Source organism: Drosophila sechellia, chromosome 2R (genome assembly GCF_004382195.2).
Source record: "Drosophila sechellia strain sech25 chromosome 2R, ASM438219v1, whole genome shotgun sequence".
NCBI classification, from domain to species: Eukaryota; Metazoa; Arthropoda; class Insecta; order Diptera; family Drosophilidae; genus Drosophila; species Drosophila sechellia.
The window spans coordinates 9,542,675-9,567,442 of NC_045950.1; the positions used below are offsets into that span (position 1 = coordinate 9,542,675).

At 43.5% G+C, this 24,768-nt stretch overlaps 4 protein-coding genes and 8 non-coding genes across 21 annotated transcripts; 8 read left to right on the plus strand and 4 right to left on the minus strand.

Moving 5' to 3' along the window:
• Window positions 1-39: 39 nt before the first annotated feature.
• On the minus strand, window positions 40-24,673 carry LOC6608993 (probable phospholipid-transporting ATPase IA). 10 transcript variants are annotated; one of them, XR_004361572.1, is made up of 12 exons: window positions 21,896-23,218; window positions 7,721-7,844; window positions 7,439-7,622; window positions 7,212-7,372; window positions 6,952-7,149; window positions 5,330-6,701; window positions 4,461-5,267; window positions 4,144-4,397; window positions 3,986-4,084; window positions 898-980; window positions 454-644; window positions 40-387 (listed from the first exon to the last, which is right to left on the minus strand). XR_004361572.1 is itself a non-coding variant. In XM_032717212.1 (11 exons), exons 1-11 carry the CDS (start codon window positions 22,488-22,490, stop codon window positions 547-549), a joined length of 3,975 nt encoding a protein of 1,324 aa, XP_032573103.1. In that variant the 5' UTR covers window positions 22,491-23,218; the 3' UTR covers window positions 40-546. The 10 variants fall into 10 exon arrangements, 8 of the variants coding, with proteins under 8 accessions (XP_032573103.1, XP_032573104.1, XP_032573108.1 ...); XR_004361573.1 differs by having other exon boundaries at window positions 40-390; XM_032717212.1 differs by having other exon boundaries at window positions 40-644.
• LOC116800711 (protein D2) lies at window positions 8,097-8,940 on the minus strand. The gene has a single exon (XM_032717219.1). It carries the CDS (start codon window positions 8,723-8,725, stop codon window positions 8,114-8,116), a length of 612 nt encoding a protein of 203 aa, XP_032573110.1. The 5' UTR covers window positions 8,726-8,940; the 3' UTR covers window positions 8,097-8,113.
• On the minus strand, window positions 15,213-15,286 carry Trnai-aau. Its single transcript has one exon. It is a non-coding gene; the product is annotated as a tRNA-Ile (tRNA).
• Window positions 15,615-15,735, minus strand: Trnal-caa. Its single transcript has 2 exons — window positions 15,698-15,735; window positions 15,615-15,659 (listed from the first exon to the last, which is right to left on the minus strand). It is a non-coding gene; the product is annotated as a tRNA-Leu (tRNA).
• On the plus strand, window positions 15,898-15,971 carry Trnai-aau. Its single transcript has one exon. It is a non-coding gene; the product is annotated as a tRNA-Ile (tRNA).
• On the plus strand, window positions 16,229-16,302 carry Trnai-aau. Its single transcript has one exon. It is a non-coding gene; the product is annotated as a tRNA-Ile (tRNA).
• Window positions 16,678-16,751, plus strand: Trnai-aau. The gene has a single exon. It is a non-coding gene; the product is annotated as a tRNA-Ile (tRNA).
• Window positions 16,996-17,069, plus strand: Trnai-aau. The gene has a single exon. It is a non-coding gene; the product is annotated as a tRNA-Ile (tRNA).
• Trnal-caa lies at window positions 18,325-18,446 on the plus strand. Its single transcript has 2 exons — window positions 18,325-18,362; window positions 18,402-18,446. It is a non-coding gene; the product is annotated as a tRNA-Leu (tRNA).
• LOC6609001 lies at window positions 18,801-19,494 on the plus strand. Its single transcript, XM_002033671.2, has 2 exons — window positions 18,801-19,099; window positions 19,152-19,494. The coding sequence occupies exons 1-2, from the start codon at window positions 18,896-18,898 to the stop codon at window positions 19,197-19,199; spliced, it is 252 nt and encodes an 83-aa protein (XP_002033707.1). The 5' UTR covers window positions 18,801-18,895; the 3' UTR covers window positions 19,200-19,494.
• LOC6609002 (trypsin alpha-3) lies at window positions 19,943-20,800 on the plus strand. Its single transcript, XM_002033672.2, has one exon. It carries the CDS (start codon window positions 19,966-19,968, stop codon window positions 20,746-20,748), a length of 783 nt encoding a protein of 260 aa, XP_002033708.1. The 5' UTR covers window positions 19,943-19,965; the 3' UTR covers window positions 20,749-20,800.
• On the plus strand, window positions 23,573-23,646 carry Trnai-aau. Its single transcript has one exon. It is a non-coding gene; the product is annotated as a tRNA-Ile (tRNA).
• Window positions 24,674-24,768: the final 95 nt, after the last annotated feature.

The following is a 24,768-nucleotide window of genomic DNA, read 5'->3' on the forward strand; positions in this document are numbered from 1 at the left end:
TTCAGTAACTTCCACACCCCGTATTAAAAGCCAACAAGCCACGTTAGAGAAATATGATTTATTTCCATTAAATATCAGCGGTTCGGTGACCGAAAAATACAGAATCTTTGCTGACATGTTTTTGAAATTCACAATAATGTAATGCATATGTAGGTACAAATGTTTACAGTTTACTTAGAGATAGACTTTTAAAAAAGAATGCAAGTCTGTATCCGTATCACAAAGCTGCGCCGCGGACAAGAACAGATACAAAAAAAAAACCGAACTCTAGCCTCTTAAATGTGTTTTTGCTCGCGATCTTACAAAATAAATAACAGCAAATAGACAGATAAACTTATAAGCGCAATATTCAATTTTTAGTGGCGTCTACGAAATGTTTTCCAATTACTGCTGGTGTAAGACACATAGTTAATAAATTTGATGTGTGTGTGAGTGTGCTTTAGTTTGGCCTACCAGAAGTTTGGCCTATCTGAATCGAAATCGTAGCTCCTTGCGCTCTCCTATATACATGTGCACCGTGAGATCCAGAGTCCCCTCGTTTCCGGTTTAGTTACCCTCGGGCTTTGGCAGATTCGTATCATAGGCACGTATAATGATAGACTGCGGCACAGCTCCGCCCTCCTCCTGGGAAAACGCATAGCCATCTGGGAAGGTAGACAATGCCATTTAGTTAGAATCGTATATATCATAGCCTTGTACAAGTGGTCATTCATGTTTGGTATCTGTAATGTGTGAGTGTGATCCCAGTGTCTCATACATATGTATGTAGTTCTAACTCCAAAGGAGCCCCCCCCAAAAATGGAGGCCATACTCCATAGCCCAGCCCCGGGATGCGGACCTACTGCTCGAGGATTCCTACCACTAATGGCTGGGTTCCTGCAACTGAGTGGTACTCACGCGATAGCTCGAGATCCGTTTCGACTCTCGTGTTGGCACGACGGGTAAAGACATTACGTAGCAGCCGGGCCGTTTCCGTGAATCTGTTGGGTTAATTTTGGAGCGGGTCGGATATGGTTTAGTAAAGGATTTCAATTTCGTACGGGAGGTCAGGCGGGGGCACTTAATAGATTAGTTTCCATTTTGAATTGTTAGCACTTTACAGAGTTCTTGCAATTACACTAGTGAGATCCGAATTCAACGGAATATTGCGATTTTCTGGGCTTGGGCAGAGGAGCATACATATGTATAATCAAATCAGGATGAGCAATAAGGTGTGTACAGGTGTGTACCAAATCGATAGGGGCATGCAGAATACGTAATAAATGGAGTAGAGCCTACATACTTTAAAGTTGGCAAATAAAAGGAATACGATGCGGTTCTGGAGATCAAATTTACAACGAATCTTTGACGCTACGTAAATCATAAGGTTCGTACCATAAAGTGTTATAGGTATACAAGTTTGAGGTCCTATCTACCCGTATATATGTATATCTCCCTTCTGAGAAGGGGAGCCCTCTATATAAAAAACAAATACCCTGTGACTGGGTGAGGTGACAAAGTGGGTGTATGTGTGTTCTTGTGGATGGAGTGTGTTGTGAGAGTGTAGATATGATTTTTCAGCAATATCTACGATTTACTTACACCGAATTATCGATCCCAAGGCATACATGGTACTGCGCACACAGACATTAACGCAGAAAACGTTCAGAGAAATTTCAAATAAACATTTTTCAGAATTTTGCTGTTGACTCTTTGACTTTTATTAAATTATATATTTTGATTAGTTATTGTTGGGTGTGTTTGGGTTCTGCGAGTAGGTGTTGGGTGTGATTGGTTAAGTCGCTTTGTTGGGTGTGTCGAGTAATACAAAATAAAACATAAGTGCAGAGCATATCGAATCAATTCGGATCGGATCGTATTCAGATCGGATTGAACAATCAGCAGCCATTGCGTTAGTATATAGATAGATCATTGGCCGAATTAAATTGCATGCGAGCTGGGGAGGACGGTGCGGGATACATATATTCAAAACTGATACATACATATCATCTGGGTACCATCACATTCCAAAAACGTTGGGATGAGTATATATATATCGGTTGGTTAATCATAAATTGTTAAGTAGGATCGAACGGAACATTCGTGACTGGGTTTGTTAACGTTAAGTAACTTTACAACCTGGTAAGTGTCTTAGAAGTATAGTTCAACATCCAGCTAACACATACATATGTAGGTACGATTAGAGATAAATAAAGTAACTCAGCTTGTTGGGAATGATGATAAGAAGACGTCTCACAAGATAGCATTCCCTGATTATTGGCCTATCCTACGTGCCTAAACACACCTGGCTACTCCTTAGACACTATCACAGTTGGCAAATAGTTTGTTAGCACATACAGTATGCGATGTAAAAAATATCCGCTTCTCGCGACTAGCATATAAACATGAAAATATGATATATATGATATGGATGCGGAATCGGGAAATAGTCCCATTCGGAATGCAATTACAATACTATACAATGCTCACTTATAAAATACGTTTTACAACTAGAAAAATAATTCGATTTGATTTGCCTTCGATGAGGGAAGTCCGTCCACATCCTCACATGTGCAGAGTGGCCGTCATGGGTGATGTGGTGCTGTTTCTCGCACTCCTTGCCACTTCAGTGGCCACCTGACCACCTCGCCACTTTTGGCGCTGCCTGCTCTGCTGCTGCTGTTCCGTGTCGGCCTCCAGCTCCAGGTTCTCCACCCGCAGATTCGACGTCCTACTGGATTCCGACGCGGGGTGATTATCGTGCGAAATCAGAACATGGCTGGATCGTATCAACTTGCCGAGGGTATATCCAAAACCGGAGTCACTAGTGCGTCGCATGGGTGCAGGGATTTCGAATGGATTCATGGATCGATTGAATGCATGGATTTGGGATTGAGGGGACAATCGTCGCCGCCAGGGATTGATGGGGGATAGAGGAAGACAGAGAGATTACATTTTAGGGATTTAAATTCATTAGATACTTGCTCATGGTGATGCGGTCGAAGATTGAGTAAATCTGAATCTGATTGATGCTGGCAGTTTTGGTCTTAACTCAGTTAAATTGTGTTTGTTTCTTTAAATGCGCCGATTTTATTAAATGACTAGGCGAGAATACCTCAACACAGCCAATATATATATAAACATATGTATAACCAATTTATGTTTTAATTGCATTCAAAATTTTCTCTATAAGGTCTACAAAAGGCGTATCAAACTTGGGTAAATACATAACATTAGGATCTAAACATGAGTTTGAACTTGTAAATATCATTATCTAGGTGTGCTATGTTTATTATATGCATTGAATAGGTTACATATGAAATAACACTTGTGAGTGGATAACAAATGACAAGAAAAAATAGTGTTTAATCTTATCTTACTCTAGTCTCTAATACTATTTACACATTTATTCGCTAATACAATGCCATTTAACATTGTTAATGGTCTGTAATCTTATTCATAAAGGTCCTGGGCTAACACTTTGTGTTACTTTACTCTTTGTGTGTTCGATTCTAGGTATAAGTATATTTGAATCAATTTTCGGTGGCCAATATTCAAGTAGATACTTTGGTTTTGATATAACAGCAACTAACATACATCGAAAGTTGAACAAACACAATTCGAGGAGGTGAAAGTGCGATAACGTAATGATTTGGATTTAGTAATGCATTTTTATGACCCAAAACAAACTCTAAATAACAACTAAGGTTGGTTTCGATATAGGTGCAATGCAAAGACTACAAGAAGCAGGGTATAAAGTGCAGGCACATATGTTCAATCAGCCTTGTTTCGGGTTGTAGGATAGGTTTATAGAAATATCAACGTCTTAGGGGTCTAGTTAATATTCAGCAAATGCGCAACAATTCAAATTGAAAGTATAGGTATAGTTCGATTTCGTTTTTGGACAAACAAAAACTAAATACGTATGGAGGAATGTAGGGGAACCTCCGGCCCGGAGGAAAAGCGTGACTACGGGGGTCTGGTAGGCGATTGCTTCGATACTTACGAAGATCGCGGCTCGTTCATCACTTCGGAGATGTCGCTGCGTCGGATCTCCGTCTCGCGAACAGCCTCCGTCAGTGTCTTAAACACGGTATTATGTACGCTAGAAAACAAACACAATTCAATGAGTTATATTCCATGGTGCTAAACTCATTTACTCACAGTTTGCAGATCACATCGACCAGCAGCGTGGTAATGGGCACCAGCATCAAGCAGAAATAGAAAACTGGCGTCGATAGCAACTGTATGTCCATGCCGCGGAAGTTGCTCGCGAACTTGAACATTGGCCACACATGGCTGTATATCAGCACAAAGCCGAACCACAGGACAATGGAGCCCCAAATGGCCAGATGGGTAAGCCAGGTCCACGAATTGGTGATGAGTCCAGCCTTCAGGCAAACAGTTACAATCACGTACTAAAATAGCAATTAGCTTAATTAATATCAACTGAATCAACTTGGCAAACGAAAGGTTCTTACAGTATAGACGAGATTGCCCATCAATAGGTAATCACTGGTCTTGCCATCGCTCCAGATCACCTCCGTTGTGTATGCTGCCAGTGGTAACCAGAAAAGGAACACCGAGTGCAGTAGCGCGTTGAATATCCAGATCCAAAACACCTTCACATTGAAGAGCTTCGCATTCTGTGATGTTTTATAAAGCATTGGGTACCGGATCATCGTTTCCGCCGTGCAGAATTTCTCAAAGAGTCCCATCGCAAACGGCGGCATGGCCGTGAATAGCACATTGTACAGGCCAATTGTCCAGCGTTCAAACAGGATCTGGCCCGACCAGCCGGAGTAGACGGCGAACCACAGCTCAATTACATACAGGCACACGTTCTTGTAGAAACTGTACAGGATCAGCTTGGAGATCCTAGCGTAGTTCCAAGCACCGTGGACCAAGAGTAGGCGCTGCAAATAGCGAAACTGGGCGATCGAGTAGTCCGATGCGCACGCCGCCTGGAGACCCTCAACTCCAGATATTCCGATTCCCACGTTCGCCTTTTGGATCATGGCCACGTCGTTGGCTCCATCGCCAATGGCTAGAGTCACTGCATTCGTGCTCTGGGTGACCATCTCGACCACCTCAGCCTTTTGCATTGGGGACACTCTGCAGCAGATGACCACCCGACACAGAATGCACAAGTCTTGGAAATCATTGCGCAGGTCGCAGCTAAGGGCGTACTTCAGCGTAGTACCATCGATGACTAGTGCCACATTGGCGTCCTTCGCCGACGAACTCTTGAACTCTCTATAATGGCGATGGATGACTTCGCGGGTGGCCTAGAAATAAATATAAAAATGTTCAGTAGAATTTCTACAAAGTTATTAAATAATCAACTCACATCGAGGCTCTCCTCGTTGAGGATTATGATATCCATGGAGTGGCTAATCAGACGGCAGGAGTAGCCAATATTGATGGCCGTCTCCTGCTTGTCCCCGGTAAGGACCCAGATGTAGATGCCGGCGTCCAGCAAAGATGCAATCGTTTCCGGCACACCATCCTGCAATCTATCTTCGATTGCTGTGGCGCCCAGTAAACGAAGATTGTTCTCAATGAGATTGGCCGCGTCCTCCAACTTGCTCTCGCGATTCTGAAGAGCTACCGATGCCTTATCGAAAGTCTGACTCCACTCTTGGTAAACATCCGGTCGAATGTCAGCAACTGCCAAGCAGAGGGTCCTCAATCCATCCGAAGCAAACTCCTCCAAATGACGCAGCGTCTGTTCCCGGAAGGCTTGACCCTGAGGAGCCAGACGTTCGTATATCACCGTGTCGGCTCCCTTGCAGAATAGCTTGATCTTATTTTCCGGCGTCCGAACAATCAACGACATACGCTTACGCGACGAGGTGAACTCCAGGACATTCAGAACCTCGTATCGCTTTCGCACGCCAAGCGCATTGATCTCCACATACTTCGGCGTACGTGTGTCGAAGATGTAGCCAAATTTCTGGGCACCCTCCACCAGAGCACGCTCATCCGGACTGGCAGCGTGGTAGATCATGTTGCCGTTTTCCTTGCGCTCGGGGATTACCGTATGGCACACCGATAGCAGCTCCAGGAACTCCTCTATCACGGCGGACGTCTCATGACGACCGAGGATATTCTGCACCAGCTGAGATTCCTCCGGCGTTCGCTCGGCTGTGTACACGTATCCGGCGATGGAGCATTTCTTGAACTCCATCACGTTCTGCGTGAGGGTGCCTGTCTTGTCCGAGAATATATACTTGACCATGCCCAGCTCTTCGTTCAGGTTCGAGGTGCGCGCCATTGCGGGCGTGTTGGACTCCTCGTGGTACATCTCAATGTCGTAGTTGATGAAAATGGCCTGCAGGAAACGCACAAGCTCAAGCGTCACCTGCAGCGAGATGGGGATCAGGTTGTTGTACAGAATGAAGAAGGTCAGCAGGTTGTAGCCAAGGCTTTTGGTCTTGAAGTCGGTTAGGCCCAGGTACCAGTCCGTTTCCGAGTGTTCCCTAGTCCAGAACAGATTGCACAGGCCGCTGATGATGCACAATGATATGAGGATCATGAAGAGCATGAGGATCTGGGTGTTGGTCAGCTTGTCTACGGTGGAGCGCTTCAGTGGCGCCGAAGTAGAGTTCTTCATCAGCTTCGTCTCCTGTCCGGAGTAGACAACGATCCCGAACACCCATGCCGTGTTCCGAAGAATGGCGCCACGTTGGAGCACCTGATCATTGCCCAAAGCAGCGGGTCTACAAAAGAAGCAGATGATTAAATAAGTTTTCTTTCATTTGAAATAGCAGTAGGGTGACAAAAATGCCTTCTAGGAATTAAAAACATCTGCAGTTTCGTCATAAATTAGAGATTGCATCTTGAATAATGTGGCGTTCTTAAAATAAGTTTCGAAATGCTTATCTACTTGCGCACACACATTGTTGAATTAGTTTTCATTCTGTTTATATAACTATTTAATTAGATGCTATTTATAAACGAATTACTCACGGCTTCCCAGTCTCCCTGAGCACCCCGTTAAACTCGTATAAATGCCGGTTGGGCAGCTCGCACTCGATCCTGCCCTCCAATCGTTGCAGATCCTTCGTCTCCAGCAGTTCAGCGGTGGCTGGTAGGGCCTGTCGGATCTTCAGGTTGGTCTCGCCATCCAGATTGGCCGTCTCTATAAAGCACATGGCCTGCGGTTCACTGTGGACGCATCAGATTCGTATATAATATCAAATTAAAATGGGGTTAACTTGTGTGAGCACCTGGACGACAGAAGAATCAGATCGGCGGGAAAGAAGGTATTGATTCCCACTTTGATGATATCGCCCACCGTCAACTCGGACCAGCGAACTGTGCACCAGGAGCCACTATCCAGGCGCTCTATCGATCGGTGATTGATCTCATTATCCGCCCGATGTCGTTTCTGCAAATCATGGAAAGATATTAATATAAATAAAGCAACTGGCTATATGTTTGCCTTAGTACTTACAATGTCCTCGATTACCTCCTTAATGGCGCTCACCGAGAGGATGAACATCAGTGGCACTAGCGTGGTGTAACGACCCGTGGGCGACACCTCCGGGATTTGTTGCAGTATGGCAATTAGCAGGAAAAAGCAGTTGGAGTAACGCCGGAACTGCTCGAACAGGAACGCGGGCAAAAAGCTGATGAAACTGCATGCAAACGGGACAGATTGTTGTTTACTTTGGGTCTAATCCATTCATTTAGGTCATGATAGTTATCAGGCGCTAAATGGCTCGTACTCACTCACCTATATTTTGCCGTCGTTATGCGATTATTACCGTACTTAGTGGGCTGTGGCCCATTTAGGTTTATGATACGCCTCTCCCCATCATCTGCATCGTACCCAGCGGACGAGGTGAAGTCCTCGTCATCTGGAAATATTCATGAAAACGTTGATTAATAGGTGATATCAAAAAGCGAGAAGTCGGAAAATTACACGGCATTTGTTACCGTGGACAGCGATGTTTCAATTAAGTTCTCATTTTTTGCTGATTAGTAAACGCCTATTATCTTTTGAATGCTACTATTAATCATTGGATTCAGATCAATTTTAGATATTATTATGGATATAAGAGTATGACATTATAGTCGTCCTAAGAACTGTGTTATAAGAACAAGACTAATTTAAAACTACGAGCTTTTATTCATTTTCATTTTGATTTAAATGTTCGAATTCATGTTCCGAGACAAGGAAAGTTGGTGTCCATCGCCACAACCATTCCACCAGATAGAAATTGGCAGCCATCGGATTGCCCAGCGCATACTTCCTGGCAAAATTGTGGCAATTGAAGGTGGCACGACCCTTTTCCTCGCCCTCGGGAACGAAAGTCTCGTCGAAATCGAGCTCTAGATACTGCTTGAAGGCCAGGAAGACGATACGATGGACGTTACTACCGTGGATGGTCCGCCGGTTGTCGTAGGCGACAAGCGTCTGCCCCATGGCGACATCGCAGCCCGGAATATTACCCACCAACCAAATGAGCCACTCCGTATGATTATCCGGCGGCACGTCCAAGTCGACCATCATCAGCGTGTGAAAGTGCTCCGGATCGGCCTTGAACCGAATGATCGGTTGCTTCAGCGTCTCATTGATCACTATCATAATGCCCGGCTTGATGTCGATATCGCAGGGATATAGCACACTGATCACCTTCGTTGGCTTGCAGGCAAGCAGGCGGGGAATCACGTGGTGCTTCTTGAGTTCCGTGACCAGTTTCTCAACTGGACAAACCAACGGGCAGCTCACCAGCATGGTGATGGAATTTCAAAATTTGGTAAACAAAACAGGAAAGAGGAGCTAGGCTTGCTATAACTGGTATATAAGCTTCTTGTTATTCTATATGGAACAATAAGAACCACAGATGTCGGAGCTCTTGATCAATTAGAACTGATCAATCGAAACAATCAATTCAATCAAATAGGTATCCAAAGGATCCAATATTTGTGTACACAATTTCCCCATTATCTGATAGATTTCAATATTTTTCTGGGCACTTACGACTCCAACGAATGCGCATCGCCTTGTAGACATTACGAAAGTCCATTTTGGCCCGGCGAAAAAGCGCGGCACAACGGATGCGACCTGCCCGATCCCCAGATGGCGCCGCTACCACCGACTCCACCGTCTCCTCCTCCGCTTCCTCTTCCTCGGGCCCGGGTAACTCGTCGGATCCAGAGTCGCAATCGCCTACGGGCACGAAGGCAATGCACTCGCCGGCGGTCTCTTCCTGATTCCGCTTGGGAAACCCCAGGATGGAGGGCAGTTGGTCACTGGTCACAGCCTCGGCAAGGATAATCAGCCACAAGTGGGCGTGGCGATTGCCAAATGGTATAAGAGTAGTCCTGTGGGATGGCGCCTGCGCCTCCTCTTTTCAATCAATGCGTATAAGAAAACACGATTTTCATCCCGTACGGAGGATTCTGTGCCATGCACATTTGCCTATACACACGGCCAGTGAGGGGATTCCTACGGAGCACCATCTGACCATCTAATCAGAGTGGTTCGCCAATGTTCCTTGCCTGGCCACCTGGACGTATAACTTTTTCACATCCATCACCTGGCAACGTGCCTGCACTTTTCCGTTTCAGGTATCGATTTGTCACAATTAAGTTGAATGCGTTAAGCACGTGATTTTCCGGCCAACAGATTTAAACGATGTAGGTATATTCAGTAAGTTAACTTGATTGGTAATTGCTCAGATGACACTGATTGACGAAGGATTATCAAAGTTACTGAAAATTGGCAAATATTCTGCGACACACTTTCACCACCACACACTTTTCACTATGTGCGCTCTCCTGAGCTCCGATACTACGACTGAAATGAATTTTCGACGAGCTCGAAGGACCCAGAAAGGACAACAGGGATGGGTTTGCCGATGTGCGGGGTGTGGAGGGGTCACCCAGGTTGGAAACCCCTTGAGTCCAACCCACCACCCCTCAAAGCTGCGTAGTGCATTCTCCAAAAGGAGCTTATAAAGCTTGCGATTTATCAGTAAACCCAAAACACTGCGTACAACTCGGTTGATTGGAAAGCGGGGTGGGGGGTGTTTGGAAATGCAGGAGCAAAAGCGAAAGCGAAACGTGCTAGCAAAACAAAAGGTGAGAAACAAGGGAGAGCAACGTGCGAAAAGAGAGCGCGAAGAGAGCGCGACTGCGCCTTAAGTCAAATGCTTTAAAATGACTTAGAACTTCGAAGTCGACAAGAACCGACCAATGAAGTACCCTAACTAATTCGGAAATTGCACGTATCTCAGAGAAAATTGCACGTATCTCAGAGAATACAGATATCAAAGAATTTATATTCTATATATTCGCATTGCAAGCTAATATATGCTATAAAGCATATTCTGCCAACTTCTTATCGAAAACCTCCTATTTCCGAATAATTATCGCTAGAAAATATTTATACCCAGCTTCCAAAATAAATATTACATTTTATGACAAGGTCAAAATAACCACATGGAATTTTGATAAATAATTTGTAGCGATTATTTCAATTTCTAAGAATTTCAAGCGAGCTTCAAAATCCTTATCGTTTTCTTAATTTCAAGAAATTCATTTGTTAGTTCGGATATGAAAGCTATATACATACATACGTACATATATATCTTAAAAGTATAATGGCTTAGTTAAAAAAATATAGGCACCTTTTCCTTTTTTCCGGCCTGGGCGTGTTCTTTTAAAATAATTTTTCACTGACTGCACACTGCCCATCACCGACGATTCGTCCAGCCTTCGATGGGGATTACTGCCGTCTGTTTCCGTGATCCCATGTCCGCTCCTGGACGGAGCAGCCTGATCATTGTCCGAGGGAGGTAAGTCCGCTCCACCGGACGGAGCCATCGCTGGACCCGTGGTGGCTGTCCGCCGGAGCACCTGACTCCTCAAGCGGCGAACACCAGACTTTATGCTTGGCCACAGGCTGCGCACATTGAAGGTGGCTTGGCTGGGGGGCGGATTGTCCAGGAACTGCAACTGTCGTCCTTGACTGTGTCCGTTGCGTCCGTTGCGTCCGTTCTGGGCGTTCCAGCGTTCGCTGTTCGCTCCATTGTGACCACCACTCGCGTGTTTGCCGGAGTCTGCCATACTAACATGGCTCCGCGAATCGCTTGAATCACGCTGCAAATATACGGATACACCTTTCAATCAATTTCCAGATCTTATCTTTTGCGACACGACACGATTCAATTAGTGGTTTCAGTCGAAGGATTGTCGAGACTTTTCGCTGTCGCGAAATTCTATTGCACTTTGGATTTTGCGTTTCACTGTCATTTTAATTCAACGTTGCCGATTTTTATCATTTATGGCTTGATTTTCAAAAGCTTGCTGTGTGTTAAGGTTAAGGCACACTGGATTAACCCGGGTACTAAAAGATTAAATATATACATTCAAATATCTGAGCTAGCAGCACGCTAAAGTTGACTGCCAACTCATCGTCATTAGGCGCAATCACGTTTGAGTCACTTATATTGCTTAAATGAAACATTATGAATCATTCAACAATGAAATAAGCATACCATTGTTTAAAAACAGTTGGGACCGTAAACAAAAAAGTATTTAGTAAAAAATAAGGCCCATCGATATTTGTAAACTGAAAACTTGTATCAAGTGGTTTTCATTGTTAATCGCTGATTATAGCTACTGTGTGGACTAAATAGATAGTTCTTGCAAATAGGACTTGCCAACATTTTACTATTTCTGCTACTATTTTAACCATGGCCTGGTATTGATTTACTGACCACTCAGGAGGGTAATTTAGTTGTCATTACGCGAAGAAGAAAGCCAACCAACCAATCATCAATGCAAAGTGCCTCTAAAAAAACGTCAGCATATATACACGATATCCCTTAAGTCAGCATATATAGTCACTTTAAATCTAATTATAAAGCGGTTTGGCATTGTACCTATGCTATTCTGTATATCTGTTTACACGGTCGCTTTGATTCAGTGTTCCTGCAATTTACTTTGGATTAATTAGCCCTAACAACCCAGCAGTTCCCCCGGGAAGTCGCCTCGTGCGACCAGGTAAACACGAAAGTTTAGTCATGGATAAATTCAAATATGTATGTTTTTTGGGGGGAGGCGTAGGCGTGGATAGGAAAGTACAGCAGCGATCATCGACCTCGGAAATCGGAAGCTAATGAAGCGCCTTTGTAGCTTTCTAACTTTCTGCACTGACCAAGTGATATGAGTGACGAAAAAGTATCTATTTGCGTGCCCGGTACGTTTACGTGTGTGTATTGAACGTGTTTTCCGGCCATAACCACATGGTCACCCGAAGCAACAAAAACAAACCGAATTATGGCGCCCGCAGAGCCATTAAAACGACAATCGGGGGTTCGATTGTGAAAAGGATTCTCCGATGGCGTTGCACGTGTGGGGATTTGAGAATTGGATTCCTGAATGGATGGCGAATGGTGCAGCCAGGGGTCTATGGGGTCTACTGAATGGGGTTTATCGATTGCTCCAGTTTCTTGGAATACGCCTTGCATTCTGTGAGTACATGTAAGTACCCGTAATCAACTCCTGTTGACCTTCGCACAAGCAAACGCAATTACAACCGGGCTGGAAAATCGACAAAATTATATATGTACTCAATTGGACTTAGTAAAAGGTAAATTAGTCTTTAATATTTATGGGCAAAGGCTATCCTCCTCCGTTGGATTGGAATTTCGATTCGATTTGGTCTCATGGAGTCTGACGTAAATCGCCTCAAGTAGATCTATCTGGTAAACATATGTGGCAACCAAAATATACATATCTGCGACGCTATTAAATTTTATTCCGCCAGCCGCGACGGCGTCTAAAAATACCACCATAGACATAGGAATAAGTAGGTTTTTTTGGATTCATTCCAAGCGAACTTACTTATTTGCGGATTTCATATAAATTCAACAGCCGCAGGAATGCCAAATGGAGTGCATCTTGTATAGAAATAATCCCCCCTTTACTGGACCCAAATAGAACTAATTATATGTATGTAGATATAGACTGTTACAATCCCAAAAGCCAGGGTATCCTAAATTAAACATTTGGGGCGCACTTAAACAGCTTAGTAAGCGACTGGCAATGAGTTGGGGAATACATATGTTTACCCCAATGAGAGGTGATAATTTTGACCCGACTGTAATGAGTTTGAGAAACAGAGCAATATGTCTGTGCTTGTGCTGCTTATCTGGGGATGATAAACAAATACGAAATACAAGGCAACTCGCGAATGTCAGCGAGGTGTTTTAACTTCTTTTCACTTTGAGGGGGAAAAAGTCGCATGCTCAAGACGACAAAGGTGTCTACACACAATCGATACCGAACTATTGGCAACCGACCAACGCTACTGTGTGCCATCGTTTGTTTAGCTGGCCAGTTCCATTCCCTGGAACACCTCCGTAGTTGGGTTCGGAAGTAGTAATGCTATGCTTGATTACCATTATATAAGTACAGGGTGAGGCAATGCTGAGGTGCATACCCCATCAATTTCCCAGACAGATGGAAAGCGCAGGGCAGCGTGACGATATTGTCAAGTCATTTGCTTTAATTTACGTTTATTTTTGGCACAACATTCATTGTTTTTCCTTCGCCAATAATTTAATTAATTTCAGTTTGGCAAATAAAGGCAAAGGTGACAAAAATTAATAGAAGAGAAAAGTTTCCACAGCCATTTTGGCAACAAAACGATCGCTGATCAGCTGGGAACTAACTATACTACACGAATTGAATGCAAAATGTGTCACAACGATGACGAACTGACTGGTGTTTACCTTCAAGTCTATAGATCTGCTGGTTCCCCCAGGCGCACCGATATAACGATGACATCTCGCTGAGGACCAAACGGATGCCACTAAACGATTCGATCTGCAAACCCCTTCGATTTGAGTGGGACTAATGCAATTTACTAGTAAATCGGTTAGCACATGCACTGTAAGTGCGGCTAATGCCCGATAAAAGGGAAAATGGTCGCCAGAAGAGAGCATCCAACCGATGACGCCAACGAATGGCAAAGAAAACTGGTCTGAACAGCATTTGCAATTAACAACAATTGCAATTGTTAAACAACAGAGAGAAAGAGCAGTACATTAACAATATGACGATCGGGAGAGCAAGTGAGTAGCAGAAAACAGCAGTGCGAAAGCGAATCGACTTTCCATAGCGTATCCATTGGGTGAATGATAAATAAAACAAGCTTTCAAATTGTCTTTTCCACACTGAATGGGGTTTTACATGTAGAGAAAATACCACCCACTTCCGTTTTGGGTAAATTCGTTCTAGCATTCATTTGGAAATGTCATCAAGCATTTTGGTTAATACGTGTGTTTACAAATATTCAAAGTTTTCTGTGCCGACTAAGTTATAAATATAATAACATATATGTTATGCATTTTCAGAGAGAGCACTTTCTATATTTTTAAAATTATTTCTTATATTTTCCTATCTATGCTGCTCCTGCATAAATTTATTTATATTTTTTTTCACTGTGCCCGTAAATTTTGTACATTTGATTAGACAGCTGCTACTCTTCATTGGTCGGTAGCATAGACATAGCATATGAAAATCAAACGATAAATTGACGCGCTTATTTTCTCGCACATATGTATTGGTATATGGAACACATTGTACAGCTGTATGTGTAGATGTTGTCCATGCAACAAAAGTCCCACCGATAATTACATTTGACCTTTAGGGGCGCGGGATTTGTGGGATTATTTAAATGCCGTCACTAATATTCGAAAGCGATTTGCGTTACGGGTGACTGTTCAACACTGAGATCACCATCACCGTAAGACTCGGCTGTCGTACATTCAGACTAAATATCCGATATCCAGTATTTACTTTTGCCAGTTAACAATTCGCGTTGGCTCAACACGTCGACCTCGTTAACCGGTCCAAAAAGCGTCTATCCGCTGGCACGACTCTTTGGTTGGCGGTTCGAATGGCGACTGAAATACTGAATAGCTGAAAAAATGAGCAGAGAGCGCGTCGCCGAGTGGAAAAGCAACAGAGCAACTCAACATCAAGTGTTTGCCTTGGTGGGTTGGGGGGGGTCGGATTTTGATTTTTGTATTAGGCGGTTGGTTGCCAGACCGCGGTTATCAAGATGTACATGCACGCAACACGCTTGGTGATTAGTTATCACACATCTGGATGTCAAAACTGGAAGGCCACGTGTCAGACTGACAAAGCCTAAAGGCACTCATCCTTAGGCATCTACTAAAAAACGTAAAGCATAAAAAGAGTTCAACTGGCCCATGAGGGGATCGAACCCGCGACCTTCGCGTTATTAGCACGACGCTCTAACCAGCTGAGCTAATGGGCCATGTATTAATGGATGCAAGAGGCGTAGCAGACTGGAAGGCGTACTAGACTGGAAATCAAAGCAAAAAAAAAAACTTAATAAACGCTTAATAAATTTAAAGTGGGCATTAATTAAACAATTAAATATATAATACTTGTTATGTTATTGTTAGTAATTTACATGCTCAATCCCCTTTAAAAAAATTTATAGATTAAGTTATGATTGAAGAAGCACAATTCGGTATATCATAAATTTTATTTTGTAAATTTATTTTTATATGTTATAAAGCAACAATTTCTCCGCCATAAAATCGCATTTACTAAACAAAACAAGAGCATAAAAAAAGTTTTGTCAGAAGTGGGATTCGAACCCACGCCCTCAGAGAGGACCAGAACGCTCATACACTTTCGTTCGGAAAGTAAGATTTTCAATCTTGAGTCTGGCGCCTTAGACCGCTCGGCCATCCTGACATATGCCAAACCAGTGTCCGATTCCGTAGTTGTCTGCGCGAACACAGCGTGTATGACAGTACCAGAACAATTCTACTCGTAATATAACAGTTGCAGTGGAATGGAAGGTATTTATCTGTAGCTCTGTTAGCGAAAATCGCATTTCGTCAATCCTTCAGCCATGGCCCATTAGCTCAGTTGGTTAGAGCGTCGTGCTAATAACGCGAAGGTCGCGGGTTCGATCCCCTCATGGGCCAAATTAATTTTTTTTTATCATCCCCACAAAATCTTTTAAAGTAACTAAGAAAATTCACCGAATTGCCTAAACACCAGCGCCTCATCATACATTATAATTTTGAAAATGTATGTCCATCGCATAATTAAAATCCTTATATTTAAATATACGGACAGAGATAGGGCAGATATTGATGTATCTTTTATTTACACTTGTGAACAAAAGCTCAAATACTGTTCTCATTGGCTTAAAAGCGTCTTTTGACAGACAACATTGCATGGCCCATTAGCTCAGCTGGTTAGAGCGTCGTGCTAATAACGCGAAGGTCGCGGGTTCGATCCCCTCATGGGCCAAAAGGTATTCTTTTTTCCTTGTTATATATTTTTACTACTACATAATTTACCCTTCGAAAATAGGTCTTAATGGATCAACATGGATTTCAAAATACAAATGTATTAAATGGAATTTATGGACATTTGGTTAATAATAAAACTGTGTATGTTGGTTTGGTTGATTACCACTTATGTAGCAAAGTAAGAATTCCATAATAACCTTGTAGTTGGAAATATGCAGCTTTTTGCAATTTACATACATTATTTATGAACTCAATTATTGTACATATGTATCAGGAATTGTCCGACGTTGAGGTCCTATGTATCCAAATCTTTGCTTCAGTGACCAATTCCGCGGCTGTACTCTCAAAAAGCGTTTGGGAAAATAAAATGCATGGCCCATTAGCTCAGTTGGTTAGAGCGTCGTGCTAATAACGCGAAGGTCGCGGGTTCGATCCCCTCATGGGCCAGACAATTTTTATTTTTGAACATCCCGATTGCTTTGAGGCTCAAAGTTTGTGTCTTGGCTTTCCAACAGCGGTGTAACTAATCACTAACTGTTAGCAAAAAGAATGCTCCGTGTATAACAGTGCTACAAGGCGTGGAGTATAATGTTAGCTCCCAACATAATATACTACTGTTAAATACAACGCTTAACAGATCTATTAGAATTGCTATTTGGCAAAACTCGCATTTTGACAGTTGCGCACATATGGCCCATTAGCTCAGCTGGTTAGAGCGTCGTGCTAATAACGCGAAGGTCGCGGGTTCGATCCCCTCATGGGCCAGAATAAATACTTTTTTTTTTATTACATTTCTAATGCACTTCGAAAATTAAAAAGTTAGTATAGATTTGATGAGAACGTGTCCCGCAAGCTTTATGTACAAACCTAGATAAGCAAAGCCCAATTATGGACGGCTGCTAATGTTATCTCATGCCGTGCAAGCTAGGACAGCGAGTATCCTGCGATGATGTCACATAACGCCGACAAGGATGATCTAACGTGGTCTATTTTCTCGCAAGGCAGCTAAGTGAAATGTCAATTCAATTTACCATCAAGGATGATTGAATTTCCCGTCCCTTTAGCCGACCAACTTCTCCGCGTGTGAGGTATCTTAATTTGCTTTGGCAATCAAGGTAAACGGTTTATTGAACGATCTTATCTTCGCCAACGAGTTGAAAATGCTTTTAGACAATATAATGGCAAACAGAGAACATCCTGATTTATTGGTTCAACCAAAGACACTAGAATAACAAGATGCATAACGGACATACATTCGTTTGGCACTATGCAGCCACTGCTCAACAATTTATTATTTATTATTATTTCATTTAATTTCATAAAAAAATAATAATTTTATTAATAAATAATAAAAATAATAATATTTCATAATAATATTTCATAAAAAATAATAATACGTAGTAGAAAATAAAAATTAATAAAATAAATAAAAATATGAAAACAGTTCGTTGCAAAAGTCATATCGTCAGGCACGAAGTGCGGACACAAGCCCTCAACAATCATTGCCTTAATAATTTTTCTCACGCCGCAAGCTGAATACCCTAATGACAAGTATTCTAATATAAAGTCATTTTCGAAATTCATTTTGTGATGTACATAGATTCGGCTATTACTATTTCTAAGCTTTATTTAAATATTAATAACGTTAAGGCAATGAAAAACAAGAATTTTTCGCATGGTGCCAATTGATAAAACATAATATAGATTTAAAGTCAACGAACTTCTAAGGTGAAGGGCATATTTTGTCAAATTTACAATGCATGAGCACACGTATGCACACATACAGTTGTCTGGTATAACTGTATGCGTAGAAAAGAGCAGTTTGCTGTAGCGCTCTCCGCTCTTTCTCTCTCGAACAAAAACTCAAGAGAGCCTGGAGCCACCTCTAGAGCCACGGCCAAATATCGCGTGCCAAAAATTTGTATGGCCGTTCCGCATTTTGTTATTCTAGTGTCTTTGGTTCAACGCACCATTTTGTAATTATTTTTACACTAGATTTTGGGCGCTTGCGGAAACAAGTGTCAGGATGGCCGAGCGGTCTAAGGCGCCAGACTCAAGATTGAAATTCTTACTTTCCGAACGAAAGTGTTATGAGCGTTCTGGTCCTCTCTGAGGGCGTGGGTTCGAATCCCACTTCTGACAAATATTTTTTGCAGCCCAAAAAAAAGAACGTTGTTTTGACAAACCATGCAAAATCATTTTAATAATCCAATATATATTTGCTTATACTTTTGAAAAATCTCTCGTTGGGTTTACCTATATAAATACCTGCTTAACAAATAAAATGGTAACTAATATATTTACCATTCTATTAGTTTAATATATATTTTCCAGACATATTTTTAGCAGGATATGACTAAAATGATATTCTTATTGTTTCACTGTACATTTACTTTTGTACATATTGTACATTTATATTCTAAGAAATATTGGCCATCAAACATAGTGCCTAGAATAGCGATTGACTCAAAAACAAAAACTATCATAGTAGCATAGAAACATAGTGTCAAATTGAGTTCTCATCAATCAATCTCTGAATCAAGATTTAAGTCAGTTTGAATAAATTGTATATTTTTATACCAATATAAGCCATGTCGGAAGAGCAGCCGTCGAGCTCGTTGCTGAGGCCCATTTTAATCATGAGGGATATCGAAATGGACGGAGCAGGTGATGACGCCGGTAAGGAGTCCTCGAAGCCCAAGAAGCATGTCACCTTCAACCGGATGGTGGAGTATTTCACCTACTCGGAAACTTTGACCAGCTGGAAGAGGCGGCTCATGTCCGACAACGACTTGGTAGGTACAGAAACACCACAGACATGAATTCCCCATTGATTCGGTCTTCCAGAGCCGGAGCATGCCGACCGAGTCGAAAACTCGCTTTACAAAGCACTAGGCCAATTTATGACTCCAGCCCATCAGATTGCCCATATTGAAAAACCAATACTGAACAGGAACGAAACGCTGGCGGAAGTTGTTAAACGGAACGTGACACTTTTAACCTAATTGGAAAATAAACGAGAGCCCGAGTCCTGCCGGCGAAGCGGATGTGGACTTGTCCGTAGTTTTAATGCATTTTCCGTGTCCTACGTTGGGCAACGAAGTCGAGCAAATGACCAATAAGTTATTCATGATTTGTACCTACATTTCTATATTTTTGTTCGTATATTAAAAGCATAAGCTAGTGCAGAGTGGTTACGTCTATTTTGGCCTTCGTGCTCATTCAAGGCTCGTAAGTGGTCATGCAATTTACAACGCTTTTTGCGCACCGAACGGAAGGAGTAATCTGTATTTGAAATATTTACAATTGGTAAGGCACAGTCAATCGCCGGAGAGAACAGAGAATGGATTATTGCCCCATTGAGACGTCAAAACAAGCATTCCTACGATAAGTCTAAGCCAAGCAACTGACCTATCTCACCGTAACTAACTAACTAATCGATAACCAGTGGGCAATTAAAAGCACCCATAATCCTGCCAGCACCTGGAGACAATTGCCGGATGATGGGCCTTTTGGGTAATCAGCGATTGATACGAATGAAATATATGGCCGTGTCATTTGACAACCTTATCCGCACGCGGGCAATGGCCAATCTCTTGCTATAAAAGGCCATCCAGCGCAGTTAGTCAGCCATCCAAGGTTGAAGAGCACTAACGCAAACATGTCCCTACTATTAGCAGCTTTCCTAACCCTGTTGGCCCTCACGAATGGCGCAGTCATTCCCATCGGTCTGGAACCCCAGAAATCATCGCTTGGTGCCCGGATTGTGGGAGGTACCACCTCTTCCATCAAGGATCGTCCCTGGCAGGTTTCTCTGCAGCGTTCTGGAGGTCATTTCTGCGGAGGTTCCATCATCAGCAACAACATCATCGTGACCGCCGCCCATTGCCTGTATAGCCCGACCACGGTCTCCAATCTTCGGATAAGGGCTGGCTCCAATAAGCGAACCTATGGTGGCGTTCTCGTAGAGGTGGCTGCCATCAAGGCACATGAGGGATACTCCTCCAGCACCAAGGTTAACGACATCGGAGTGGTGCGTCTGAAGACTAAGCTGACCTTTGGCTCCACCATCAAGGCCATTACGATGGCCAGTACGACACCGGCTCACGGATCAGCAGCTAGCATCTCAGGCTGGGGCAAGACCTCCATCAGTGGCCCCTCGTCAGCGACGCTGCTCTTTGTGGACACGAGAATCGTGGGCCGTTCGCAGTGTGGCAGTTCCACTTACGGATATGGTTCCTTCATCAAAGCAACCATGATCTGTGCAGCGGCGACGAACAAGGATGCATGCAAGGGTGACTCTGGTGGACCTCTGGTATCCGGAGGCCAACTGGTGGGCGTCGTCTCCTGGGGACGAGATTGCGCCGTCGTCAATTATCCCGGCGTGTATGCCAACATTGCCGAACTGAGAGATTGGGTCCTTCAGGCCCAGAAGACTGTCTAGCTTTAGTTAAGCACAATAAAATCGCACTCATAGTACGTATAGTTAAACTGCAGCTGGCAGGGCTTTTATTTCAACTGCTGCTTCCGCTCATTTACTGCTCAACAGCAGTGACTTCTGAATCCAGTCCCCAGAGCCACACATGCGGCAGCAGGACGTGCCCTTCCTGTGGCCACGCCGCTCGTTTGGCTCATGCAATCTGGGTCAGTCCACAGGGGTTGACTGCCGGGTGGGGCCTTCAATTCTGGCGGGGCACAGGGCGGCACCATGGTAAGCCAGTTACGGCGTTTGCATACCCAACGACCAGTAAAGTCGGGTGACATATCTGTGACATGGCTGCGAATGACATGTAAAATCTCTGTCTATTCCATTTACACGCTTTTGTATTACTAAAACTTAAAGTTATGTATGCAATTTATTTAAGTATTCAAATTTTTTAGTTCATTTGTTAGTACATTTTGTGCTGATGGTAAAACTTCCTCACTGATTGTTTAGTCTATGTACTACTTGTGCAGTTAAAATTTGCTATCTATATTGTTTCTAATCGGTTTAAGCGTTTTACAACATTCGATAGTCGTCATTTAAATAACAAATTTATGGCTAACAATAAATTTTGAATGCAAAAGTGCCGGACAATGACGTGCAAACATTCTGTTTACGTTTTGTAATTGCTCTTTTAAAGCTTTTTTAATTGTATGTCAGCGGAAAAGTTGCTGCCCAAGTACATTTGTATTAATTTGCTTTACAAAAAAACTGTTGTAAATTATTAATTGTACTAAACAGGACACTATAAGTAGTTAAGTGGAACCGAAAACTCCCTTGACCTTCCATACGCTGCATAATCTAGAAAATCAGCACAACATATGTTTGCGCACATCGAAAAGGCCAATCGAAAGTGTACGGTCTATAAACAAATGAAGTTGTTAGCAAACGAATCTCCGGGAGGCACTGCCACTGAAAAACCGCACCCTCGCTCCACTGGGCCACAGACCACGGGGCGCCAACGTTATTGATCCAAAACGACAAACGAGAAGGCGACTGGGTGGTATGGAGATGCCCCGACCCACGAGCAGCATCTACGTATGGTGACTAGCCTATTGAATGCCAGGAATTCTTGGAAGTCCATCATCTACGCCAAACTCGCACTCACCTTCGTACTCCGTGCGCTTCCTTCGCAGAAACGAGGCCGTCATTCGCAGTCCACGCTGTGCCAGAACGGAAACACGACTTTTGCCGCTCTGGCGTGACAGTATGGAGCCCTTGGAATCCTTGCGGTTGGACGACCGTCGACGGGAGGAGAGTGTCCCGGCCGCGGAGGTGGACACCGAGGCAGGGGGCTGTAGTCCAGAGACCGGGGTAACCGGCGTATTGGGCGTATCCGAGTCGATAAAGCCGAGGTTGCTATTGGCACTGTTCAGGTGGATGCTGGAATGGTCCGGCGGTCCGCAAAGCGTAACACTGCCACCGCTGTGCACACTGTGCGACACGGAGGCGGCTAGCTGCTCATCCAGGCCATCGGAGGCCCTTGGCGTCAGGTGTTCCAGGGACTCAAAGTCTCGGTTTATTGCCGGCGGCATCGAGTGTCGGAACCACGAATCCTGCCGCTGCTGGGCGATGCGTTGCTGCCGCCTTCGCTGGCTAGCCGAAGATCCCAAATGGTTTCGCAAACATCCATCGGGATCGTCCCCAGATCCATGGTCTGGACTCCGGAGCTCCAGGCTCTGGCGCTGGTAGCTGCCCGACATTCTGGGGGCTTCTCTCCAATCAGGAACTTGCTCCCAAGGCACTACTTGGTCAGTATTTTAGGTCTGCAGGCACACTCAAGGCACTTGTGGCTACCAAATCGCGTTCCAATCTCGTTATGTAAGCCGTTCAACCGCTGGCTTGGTGGGTGGTTCCATGGTCGTCTCCAAACCGACTTCCTTTACCAAATTCCCAAGCCCAATTCGTGGGCCTTGACTCTGACAGGTGTTGAGAACCGGAACAACTGCCGAACAACCAGACGCTGCCATTAGTCGAGCGACTTTAAAGGCCTGGAATCCGGCTAATACTCGTACATCAAAAATTCATTGCAGTTCTGACATTTAGGGGTAATGGTGTTTGCTTGTCACGCATATCAAGTCGGGGCACGCTTCTGCTGGAGAAGATACAAGTATCTATCTATATAATTTCAAGTGCCTTCATTTCCTATAATCGAATCGAATGGTATCGTCGCTTCTCCTAGCATAAATCTGTGACAGTCAAAATAATTAAAGCGTCGCTCACGGGCGGGAAACCTTCAGATTATCGAACTGCACTCACGACTTCAAGTGGCACAACGACTGCAGTGCTAAATTGTGAATTTACACCTCTCTCCAATTACGCTACGCCGTAATTGCAAAAAGTACGAAAAGGAGCGCGATTGCGGGGCCGCTTTCAACGATTTCCCATGCCAAGGGAAGGCGGCAATTGGTCCTGGCGGAAGTGCCGCGGGAAAAAAGCACGTCCAAACCGAACCGAAGTCAAAAGCCAACTGCGGATCCTCCACGGGAAAAAGGAAAAGGGACATCAACTCGCACACAGCCGCATTCGGTCCATGGATACGAGTGCCCGAGCCCTTCAGCCGAAGTTACCCGATTGTGGGACCATGAAAAGTTTTCAAAAATATATGTGTCGCTCAGGAATACACGCTCCAATGTGGGCCACGCTACACGGCACTAAATAAACTACGAGATAAATTGGGCAACTATGAAAGTGCGACTGTTTTATATTTTACATTTCTCAAGCGAGAGCGCACTAGTCTCTGCTTTTGCAACTCAAGTTGATTTCGGCTGCAACGTGTCATCGCGGCCCATTAGCTCAGCTGGTTAGAGCGTCGTGCTAATAACGCGAAGGTCGCGGGTTCGATCCCCTCATGGGCCAATTCCACTTTTTTTTTTATTTTTCTTAAATATTTATGATAGCCATGTGGAAGAATTGTTGGTATCCACCTGCTCGTAAAGTAATCTTATCGTTGTACTGTCAGAGGCCGAGATTCACCGCTTCTTTTATAAATATTTGCTGGCATATTCTATTTTTAGGGGGTGTAAAGTATTTGGGTTTGTACACTATTGCATGGCTATAACGAATTTTTATACACATTCGGAGGTATTGATGTAATTCTAGTTTTAAATGCACATAATATAAAGTGGTACCTTATTAAAACATGTTACTAAAACATGTATTATAATATCTATCTTGAATTAAAAACTATGTGGACATTAGTTACTGTGACTAATTTGATAGATCGGGGGAAGTAAACTTTTCGATTAGGTGAAAATGTTTGCAGTTAGATAGGAAATTTTATAACCTGATTACTAACTAATAATATTGAAATATGTACATGTTTTGAATGTGCAATGTATGCATGTAAGACTGTACTAGACCAGAGCTTATAGCTTAAAGATCCTAGAATCTGGTGGGCTTGAAGTTTTGGATTACTTACAGGTATTCAGGAGACCGGGTTCAGGTAACTCGCTGCGGCGAAACGATAGGCGAAAGCGGAAAATGGAGGGCATAGCTTGCTGGTGAGCAACTGGTGACCGAACATAAACATCCGAGACAGATTTGCAGTGGGGAAAAGCCAAGAAAAGCCGCCCTTGTTTGGCTTCCGTTTGTAGTTGTACTTCAACACAATAGGTTGTTCAGTTTTACGAAGAAGGCGAACTCATTTATGGCATCCAACATAAATGTTACACACTATTTACGCACTGATAGATTGCAGGGTATTCTATTTAAGCACAGTGAATAATGTATGTGCATAACCTACGTAGATATGTACATACGTATATAAGTTGATAAGGAGGAAAACAAAGCCGCAAGCGAAGCGATAAGGTGCTCTTACACTGTTGCAACCGATTTTCTCTAACTGGACTTGGAAGTTAGTTTGTCTTTAGTTATAGTAAACATTATTCGCTACGCTTGTTTTTGCATTTGGCCATTTTGCGCTTTTTATAAACTACAGCTGTCATGTCTGCATTCGCTTCCTTGACGGTCTGGCAGCGC